Genomic DNA, 10,365 nt, shown 5'->3' with positions numbered 1-10,365 from the left:
CTTCTTCTCTGAGTTCAGAATGTGAGTGTGGAAGATGAAGACTGAGAGCTTTCATTAGCAGATCCACAGCGGCTCATTAGGAGGAGCAGGATGACAGGCTAACCGGCTGGAAACACCTGCTGTTTTAACCTGCTAATGGCTCCGCTAACCTCTGATCCGTCACTCGGGCAACGGCACACCTTCATTTATCTGCATTCACCTGCATTTACCTGCATTCCTCGTGCCGAGGAACCCCGTCTGTGTGTTAAAAGTCACACCGGCAACAAATGAGGAGAAGAGGAGGTGACGGGTAAAAACTACATGTAAGAACATGTGACCTCATCCTCAGCTGGAAACGTTTCCTGTTTCTCAAGTATTTATTTCTTACATTTATTTTGGTTGTTGTTCACATTGACTGAGAACGAGCCAGCAGACAGTAAACAGCAGACAGTAAACAGCAGACAGTAAACAGCAGACAGTAAACAGCAGACAGTAAACAGCAGACAGTAAACAGCAGACAGTAAACAGCAGTCACCACTTGAGTTAAAGGTTCTGTTCATATTCTTAATATCCTAACGCCTCTCTCCTAATCCTAATACAGAGAATCTGATCTTTATCTTTGTTTTCCAGTCTTCAGCGTTTCCTCTTATTATCGTCTTATTCCTGTTGTTTTTACTTATTTGGTCATTTATTGCTCCGTGTGTAAATGTGTGTGTGAGAGTGTGAGAGTGTGTGTGTGTGTGTGAGAGAGTGTGTGTGTGTGTGTGAGAGAGTGTGTGAGAGAGTGTGTGTGTGTGATGTGTGTGTGTATGTATCTGTGTGTGTGTGTGAGAGTGTGTGTGTGTGTGTGTGTGTGTGTGTGTGTGTGTGTGTGTGTGTGTGAGAGGGGGTGGGGTTGTTTCATTATTGCTTTTATTCTGTAAAGCACATTGTGTTGCATTGTTTGAATGAAAAAAAGGATCCGTGCAAAAAAGAAATAAAATCTGATTGATTGATTGATTGATTGATTTAAAATTACCAGATTTACTCTGCTGAGAAAGCTTGTAACATTAGCTGAAGTTACTGTGTGTAAGCTAACTGTGAGGTGTAACCGCTTGTATTAAAACCACAGACCGAGAGAAAACATGTTATAACGTGTTTTACAATGAGTTCTGCAAAGCGAAGGTGACGTCACCGACCTTAGTGTTAACAGAGACAGCGGGTCAATGTCGGTAAGTCACGGTCACTAAACGATCCCGTTATTACAGTGAACTGTCGTGTCTGGACGAGCTGGTAAAGACAGTCGTGTTTGTTCATATTAAGTTTGGTTCAGTGTTAGTCGGATAGTTTTCAGCTCTAGTTCATTTCATTATTGATGACAGGAGTCAAAACATGTTGGAATGATTCTGTCTCTGTCAGAATAAAGAACATGACTGAGAGCTGAGAACCATCATGACATGTGCACCTGCACAATGACTCCAAACTGAGTATTAGTTTCTATTCTATTGTTATTTCATGTAAAACGGTTCAGCAGACTGTTTATTACTAAGCTGAGGGAATAATGTATTTTCAGATATCTGTGATCATCTAATCAGAGTGCTGTTTCTTTTGCCTTTTTCTCTAAACTCTACAATATGATATTGATCTGATTTCTCTCTATTATAATGTTTTTTGCCCATCCAGCCGAGGTCTGGATCTTTGGGGACACCTACAACCTCTTGCAGCAATGATGGAGAACATGCACCACCTCCACCTGCAGTGTCCACACATGAAGATCTTCTCTTCCCAAACATACACACAGTGTCTTATATGATAATATAGTATTTTTTAATGTAACACTTGTGGCCATAACATTGTTCAGTCTGATCAGCTCTGCTCTTCCTGGTTCCCTTCACCCTCACTGTCGTATTACACTCTCTGCCCCATGTCACACATACAGTCACATGACCTTTGGACTCCACTGCAGCTGTAACAAACTGTCAATAGTTAAAAACACTAGAGTTCATATTTCATAGTCCTCAGCCAGAGATTTTAAGGCAAACAACATGTTGGAGCTAACTTTGATGAACTGAAAACACAATGACAAGTCAAGTGTCCTACACATCGCTCTGACCTCATATCTGGATTCACAGGCAGGTCCCCCTGTGTGTCAATCACGCAGTAGCCACGCCCTATATTACTCTGCTTTAACGTCTATATTCTTTTAAATAGGACCATCATTTCAAAAATGAACATTATGTTGTATTAAAGAAAAATTCAAACTACCAATTAAGACCATAAACACACAAGGAAAACGTTTACTGAGGTAACAAATCAAGTGACAAGTAGGGTCAACGCACTTCCGCATTGCTTAAATTTTCCAGACCCAGCGTCAACATCCATTTTTATATAGTCTATGGTAGCAACAGTAACTAAGGGGGGGTGGGGCTTAACAAGCAGAGCAGTTTATAGTCACTAATATTAAGTGGGCTCAGTGCAGCCCACGGTGGTTTGGCTCTGGTAGTCGTCCATGAAAACTTCTTCATTCAAAACAATGCAAACAGAGAAGAAGAAACAAGCCGAGACATTTTTTGTAGAGTCAGATTTATATAAATACTGAATATTGTACAAACACATGGCACCATTCTCTCTGGGAAATAAATCAGTATGACATCGTGGTCTGTATATAAGCCATCGCCTTTAAAACTCTAGAGCCCGACCAGGACACTACAACAGCAGAGAAGAAGACAGTGTCAGCAGCCCTCTGAACACTTAACTAAGAAGCTAGACTGAGTTTATACTGACAGACATTTATGTCAGTATGATTTTATGTTAAGGACAAGATCCCTCACTGGCTTCCCATCAACAAACAAGTATTCTCACGGTAACAGACAGGAACTTTGTAACATCTTCAAAAACTTGTAAAGTCATTTTCGACCCCTTTTCTTTCTGATTAAAAAACCTGCAGTGACACTTTCACAATACAGTCAATAACAAAGTGACTTTACATTTTTATTTTTGATTTCATTTGTAATGACTTGCGTTTTATTCTCAAATAAACTTTTAGAGACATTTGCTCAAATCAAATCGACTTTTACAGTCTGTGTTCTGTCAGAAACACTGATAAACCTGCTGCACTGTGATTCTGGGATACTCCTTATTTTATTTTGAAAAGTCTGATGAGATCAATCTAAATTGTTCATGTTTATATTCATGACGTTCATGCTGCTGCCAAAGCATCTCAATGTCAGTCTGCTGCAGTTGAGTTGAGGCTGGTTTGACTTAGTTTGGCTCAGTTTACCTTGAAGAAACTCTGCGTTCATAGAAAGAAAAGAAACTAGGAGATGTTTCCTCATCATAATGACTTAAAATGACAAAATCCAAATCTCACGGCGCTTCTCTCGTAGTTAAGAGAAAAAGTTTTGTGATTATTAGACACCAAGAAACAGGAGTCATAAATAAAGTCTCCAATTTTTTTCTTTGGCTAATTCAATGTGCCTCTATTAAAAAGGAACATAGTGTAAAAAATAAAAACACCAACAAGAAGAGTTTCAGACTTCACTCTCTTCATTTAACAGTGTCGGCGGGAAAATAAAACAATGAGATACTCTGGAGGTTAGTTGTCAGAAATCCTCGAGCACCGATTCATTTTATATTTGATGGATAAAAAGCTTAAAGAAACCCTCTAATGTGACGGCACACGTGTCCGACTTCTGGTGAAAACGACCATCTCTGCTCCATTTGCACAAGCCCACATTCAAAATAAAAAATAAAAATAGACAAAGTTTGCATTCACTCCATGCCGACAGGTACCAAAGAGAACTAACAGAACTGAAACAGCTCAGGTTTGGTCATGCTCGTCTCGTCTGGCTCGGTGTAACAGTCCATCTCCATCGCTGCACTGAGTGTTGAGGTCAGACACCAAACTGTTTCCAGGTCAGTTCAGGTGAGTTTCATCAGGTGAGTCAGACAGGAGCAGTTCCAGTCCTCCACATTAATGCTGTGAGGTTTTACTGTTCTGTTACTGAACTGACCCGTCTGACAGGTAGGAAACTGTCACAGTCGTATTTTTACCTGGCTTATGAAACAGCAGTTTTATTGTTGAGATGTACCTGATAAGAGGGAAATGTAGTTCGTTTGCTGCTCTGTGATTTTAAGCTCCAGGCCGGTTGTGTTCTGCTTCCACCTTTGGTTTGACTGAGGGGGATTTTCCCACTGCAGCTCCATCAGTAACGTCCATTAAAAAGCAGAAACTTGAAGCTAAACTGAGTCTCTTTCCCTAAAGGATCGGTGCAGTGCTGCCAGTTTAAACCCTGATACGCCTCCAGAACAACCAGGACCTGGACTCAGAGTCTACGCCAGCAGACACCAGGGAGTCTGCTCCTGGTCACACTCCAGTTTAGTGTTGAGGACGCTGCAGGGAGCCCCGCTGATGGTCATTTCCTGTCTGGACTCCACCTGGTAACGGAGGTTAGTCAGCCCCCCCTCCGGATCCACCTTAAACTGCTCCTACAGGGAGGGAGGGAGGGAGGGGTTTATTCCAGTGTTGAATCTGATTGATTTTGTGGATTATTCAGGATGAAGATTATTACATCACTCTGTCATTTACCATTAATAATTGTGAACAGAATTACAGATAAATGTTTCTCTCTTTACATCCCAGCGTCGGATCGTAACAGAAAAGAGTTTGAGAGTTGATTTGTTTTAAAATCATACTCTACGATATAAACAGCTGCCTCTGACTCGACTTTCTTTACCACCTTCAACTGTTTAATCTTATTTTCTGATTTATTTGTTCGAGCTCATGATTTTACAAAAACAATTATGCTCTTAAACCTCCCAGATTTAATAACTTTGGTAGAACACCTGCCTTCAGATTTCTCTGGATGTTTCTGATTTTTAAGCAACATGCAGATCACTCCAGTTACACGTTGTTGAATTCAACATGTGATGATAAAGACTTAAGGCTTCCTAGTTGTTCGTAGAAGTAACAGGAGCAGTGGACGTTGCTCCTCTGTGCTGTAACATGATGAACACCTGTACCTGTTTCTGAGTCGCGACCCTCTTCTGGTCTCTCTTCCTCCAGGCCGGGTCGTGGATGTGGAGGAAGGTTTTATATCCTGTAGTGATGCCGCTCGGCCTGAACAGCTGCAGAGACACAACGACATTCATGTTTAAACCTCTGACTGACCACTTATTTAGCCTTTATATATTTTAAGAGTTAACCACATGATCAGGCAGGAAATTACTAATAATTTATATCCAAAACATTTCAACAAAGTGCTGGTATTTAATGATGTTAACTGTATAAAAACTAGTTCAATCTAAATCATTATTTGGACTTGGATATGAGCAAATGTTTTAAATCCTTCCAGAGGATTCAGTTTCTCACTGCAGTGACCTCACTTATTGTCGGAGCATGAAGAGACTTTGTACCTGGAGTTCAGCTTTTCTCAGTCGTCTGTAGAACTCGTCGTCTTCTCTGCCCCAACCCCAGAACCGGTTTGACATCCCGTTACACTGCGAATAAAAAAAGAAACAGGGGGAATTAAATCTTCAGACTGCAAAGACTCAGACTGCAGAACAGTGCGAGTTAATCCTGCACATCAGAGTTTAGCACAGGTAAATTCACACCAGGTTAAAGAGCGCCATCTGGTGGACAAATCACGTCACTACATTACAAGTACAGGGCTTAAAGCTAGAAAAATGTCTGTGCCTGAAATGTGTTCGTTGTCGGCTGTGGTTCATGTCACGACCTGTTTCAGAAAGACAAAAACACAAATCTAATGGTTTCAATAATGCATCATCTATTCCCCGACTCCCCAGTGGGAAACCAGAGTCTGTAACTGTGTCCAAGTCCAAGCACAACTTTCAAAGCCATAAAGATAAACAGAACTATCCAATACGGCTATGTTTAAAGTTTAACGCTCGTCCCTCCATCTGTCTCTAAACGGACTATGAGACATAATAGACTGATTGTTGTCAAACCATTGATAAATCAGTCCAAGAGATTGATCATGATATGAAAAAAAACCCAACAGCTTGTTCATTGCAGAGCTTTCTCAAAGTAGCGCGGCCACATCCATTACTGAGCTGACACTTCACCTAGCCAAAGTGTAAACAAAGGTTTATATATATATATTTATATAAAGCCATACTCTTGCTATGTGACAGTTAAAAAAAACACACAAGAAAAGACATAAATATGTATTTTCATATGTAAAACAGCCTGGTGCCGGAGAACTTCAGCCGTGCTAAGACCAGATAAGAAGCTCAGTACCATGTGGTAATGTTTCTTGGTGAGCAGCAGGATTCCTCCTACGTAGGTCTTGTAGTGGTAGAGCGGGTGCAGTTCAGGGGAGGCCACGTGGAAAGGCCCGTCCTCGGGGAAGCCGTAGTCCAGAGCGTCGTTCAGGGGCAGCAAGTCCACGTCGTGCATCGCCAGGTAATCCGTGTCGTTCCCACTCTCCGCGTAACCCACGTTGATGAGAGACGCTCGGTTAAATCTGAAACAGCAGATGGAAAAACACGGTCGCTCTCTCTGCAGCTTGGATTTCTGTTTCTGTTGTGATCGGGAATGTCTTTAAATAAATATCCAGGAGGACGAGCACGTAGCCCAGACATCGTCCCGTCGGCCACGTCCAGATCCAGCTGGTCCCAGGTCAGACTACCTGACCTTACATTACATTCATTTGGGACTTTTTGTCCAAACTGAAATGATGAATTGTAAATACCTGTTTACATGGGTCTGTGTGTAACTGAGAACCCAGAGTAACTCATGGACTGATATGTTTGAAAAAGCCTTTTTAAGATGCTACTTATCAAAAAAGTCACTTCTTAAATTACACTGTGCTCTTCAAAATGTACAGAGGAGATGATCCACTTTTTAATAATGAAAATCTATTTTGTTTTTTACATAATGTACCTTGGTGATCTGGAGGAACTTCACTGTACAAAGGCAGATAAACCCTGTGTCTGTTGAGAGGCTGTTAGCGGCACATACCAACCGGAAGTGAACAGACTGACCTCGTTAGTCCTCCTATATAATTATATAAATTAAATTACATTTAATGAAGTACTCAAATGATGAAAATGGGTCAAAGTGATTTATCCATGTGTCAACAACAAGGCCTGACTTTGTAATACTAACAGAATCCTTACATTAAAGACATATCTGCTCATTTTACTGATTATTTTTTCCTCCATGTGCAGAATTAATGTTGGTCGATATAAATAAATGTGACTATTGTTGTTTGCTTTAAAGATGGATTCTCCTCCTGATTCTTCCTCAGACGTATAGAGCTGAAAACGCCCTCAGAGACTAACAGTGATCTCTTCTTCTGTGGTTGTCGGTGATGTTCTCACCTGTAGTGATCCACCTGGTTGATGACGATGATCTTGTGGCGGATCTTCTTCTTGTTGAGGAACGTGTGCATGAAGGGAACAAAGACCAGCAGCTCCTCGAAGCGCTCTCTGAACGGGATGATCAGGGCGAGTTTGTGAGGACCCCAGGAGGGGTCGTCAGCTGCAGACGCCTGACTGTCAGAAGGGCAGGGCAGCGGCGGCGGCTGTTGCTGAGGGAGGCGTCTGTCTTCGTGCATGGAGGACATTTCACCTGAACAGCTGAGCTGCAGCCAGAGCAGAGAGACCAGCACCAGCACCATGCAGAGGCCGAACAGCTTGTAGACCGTGCACTTACCAGACAGGAACCTGGAAACACAGGAAACCAGAGTGAGTTCAGAAAAACACAGCAGCGATCGTCTCCATCTTCAGCAGAAGAAAACCAACAAACATACAGTGACGACAACAAGACATAACATACCATTAACAAACAGGGCCGCTTACATTTAGTTTGAAAAAACTTTGAAATGTGGAGCTTTAATAAATAAACTTTTCTAAATCTTTATTCAATCAGATATTCTCTTGAGATTCAGATCTCTTTTAAAACAACCATAATCAGACAAATACACAATCAGCAAAGAAGAAAAAGTCATTTATAAAGTCATGAGGAATATTTGTGTAAATGTCACTTTGGTCTAAATGAAAAGCATTAGTTTAAGTGAAGTCTGTGCTGTTTGGTTTCCATGTGTGAAAAGAGCTTCAGTGGTCAGTGCTGGTTCAGACCGGCAAACATCCAGACAGACAAACCAACCAAACCATCAAACACCAAACATCAACCCATCACCTCTACAGGACGCCTCTTCTGTTCTTCATTTTTCTGTTTAGATTTTTTAATATTTTCATGCTGCACATTTTCATCTTCTACTTATTGTCATCAGATCTTTTCATGCTGAAAACGATTAGTCGATCACCTGCTGTGATTCCAGTCAGTGCAAACCAGTCAACAAACTGAGCAACAATCATTCAACAGCAGAGGTTCCCAAACTGTGTCAGACTCAATAAACACAGTTTAATAAATACACTACAGCTGCAACGATTCATTGATCAGTTGCTTGATCAATTGAAAGAAAATCAATCATTTAAGTCAGTTTTTGAGCAAAAAATATGACGGTTCCAGTTTCTTGAATAAGAGCAACGGCCAGTGGTTAAAGTCCAACACTCGGTCGACCGATGGTATAACTTCGTCATGGACTAACTCTCACACATTTGGGGACATAACTCAGTAACAAACCTGAGGACTCACCTGCTGCTGCAGCTGCTGCACAGGTGAGTGAGGCAGCAGAAACCAGAGGAGCAGCAGCACCTCTACAAGCTGGTCTGACAACACTTTTCACCACACTCATCCTCTGCCAGGAGCTCGTCAAATGGCCGTCACCAACAACAGTTTGAAGGAATTATGTGGCGGTTGAAATGAGTTTGAACTTGAAGCGACAGCTCAGTGGTCTCATCACAAAAACCTCAAACTGAGCTACAAAAGATCAGCTGTCACTCTGAATCTGAGGGAGTGACAGTGAAGTCTTAAGTGATCAATTAAATGTTTTCTGCAGTCACTGGAGCTGCTGGAAATATCTTCACACGAAGCCACATTATGGTATTTTTGGCCAATTAACCACAGGAGGAAGAAACACACACCAAAAACACTAAAAGTTTATATGATGAACTCGGAAAAACACGGTTTCAAACACTACGCTGCATTCAAGAGATAAAAGTTAAATTCTTCTTCTCACCGGGACACATCAAAAGGTTGCACTCATCTATTTACAATCTGTGTGCGTCTATTTTAACGTCTGAGAATTTATGTGTGTGTCTATGTATAAACTGTACATGTCTATTTTTGTACACAGGTCTGAGAGTACCTGTTTAAATGAAGAATTTAATAATAATGAAAACAATAATAATAATGATGCCTCAACTTCTCTTTGAATTGTTGATTCTCCCTTTTCTTACCTCTTATCACATTGAATCTCTTTATAAAACTAAATTCAAACCCAAAACTATTCATCACTCCAAAAATAAATATTCAACATGACTCCTGAATCATCTTAGTCACATTTCCCCCCAAAAAAATCCAGGAAGGAATTCAAAACAAACTGGTATTAAACCCTCTGCTTGTTAGGATTTGTTTGTATTACTGTGAGGACCCCTTCACGTCCCTGGACCACAGTTTGGGAACCACAGCCAAGCCACAGTATCTACTCACTTCTGCTCTTGATGGGGAACTTTACAGATCTCATTTCTTTAAAAAGTCAAAAAGAGAACATTTGGTTTCCACACTTTTCTTTAACCGTGCACCATCATTGTGAGTTAAACAGGAATAACGTGAGTTAACAGTTTGATGAGGTCACAAAAACAAACGTACCTTTTCTCCTCTTTGAAGTAGAGCACCGGCTTCCTCCTCGACGAATACATCATCTTTACAAACCTCTGGCTGCTGATTTCAGTCCGTTTATTAACGATTAAAAACACCGACAGACGTTAAAGCAGCGGCGGTAACTGTCGGTTTCCTCACACAAAACCTCCCTCGTTCCTTCCAGTGTTTTTCACTCCTCCATCCTCTCTCGCGTCCAAGTTGTTGCCGGGGACCGAGGCGTCCTCGGCGGTAACTCTCTGCTAACTTTCACCGCGCAAACCTCCGGCGGTTCGGTTTCACAGCTTCTGAACATCTGCCCGGTAAAATAAAAAGTTAAAATCCGGTTCGTTCTGGATCCATGTCTCTCTCTCTCTCTCTCTGTCTTAGGTTGTGTGTGTGTGTGTCTCTCACTCTCTCTCTCTCCGTTAGCTAGCCAGCCACCTTCACGTTAACCGTTACCGTACACGTAGCATGTAGCGGTTCACACACGCCGCCGCTCCGGGTTCAAACTCGCACATCTTCGGCTTTCAGTTTTGTTTTTCTACGAACTTTTCCCGCGACACCGAATGTTAACGTTTGAATTCGGTGAAAAGTCCAAACGTCCAGAACAGGGAACCGGACGACAAAATATCTAACGATTAATTCTGACTGGGGGGGGGGGGGGAAAAAAAAAAAAG

General features: G+C 41.6%; 1 protein-coding gene across 1 annotated transcript; it reads right to left on the bottom strand.

Moving 5' to 3' along the window:
• Positions 1-1,763: 1,763 nt before the first annotated feature.
• b4galt7 (xylosylprotein beta 1,4-galactosyltransferase, polypeptide 7 (galactosyltransferase I)) lies at positions 1,764-10,342 on the bottom strand. The gene is made up of 6 exons (XM_023430517.2): positions 9,698-10,342; positions 7,303-7,647; positions 6,218-6,443; positions 5,374-5,457; positions 4,981-5,085; positions 1,764-4,446 (listed from the first exon to the last, which is right to left on the bottom strand). Exons 1-6 carry the CDS (start codon positions 9,748-9,750, stop codon positions 4,291-4,293), a joined length of 969 nt encoding a protein of 322 aa, XP_023286285.1. The 5' UTR covers positions 9,751-10,342; the 3' UTR covers positions 1,764-4,290.
• Positions 10,343-10,365: the final 23 nt, after the last annotated feature.

This window comes from Seriola lalandi, unplaced genomic scaffold (genome assembly GCF_002814215.2).
Source record: "Seriola lalandi dorsalis isolate HSWRI2012SDOR001 ecotype SW California unplaced genomic scaffold, Sedor1 jcf7180002054907, whole genome shotgun sequence".
Lineage (NCBI taxonomy): Eukaryota > Metazoa > Chordata > Actinopteri > Carangiformes > Carangidae > Seriola > Seriola lalandi.
The sequence above is the reverse complement of the archived record's forward strand: the minus strand, read 5'-3'. Positions and strand labels throughout refer to the sequence as shown.

What these genes read in the sequence shown, in the direction of transcription:
- b4galt7 (XM_023430517.2), bottom strand. Translation starts at nt 9,750, where the DNA reads ATGATGTATTCGTCGAGGAGGAAGCCGGTGCTCTACTTCAAAGAGGAG. An exon ending in CCAAGAAACATTACCACATG is followed by an intron (nt 5,458 to 6,217) that starts GTACTGAGCTTC and finishes TTTTATTCGCAG; the next exon opens with TGTAACGGGATGTCAAACCG. An exon ending in GGGTCGCGACTCAGAAACAG is followed by an intron (nt 4,447 to 4,980) that starts GTACAGGTGTTC and finishes CCCTCCCTGTAG; the next exon opens with GAGCAGTTTAAGGTGGATCC.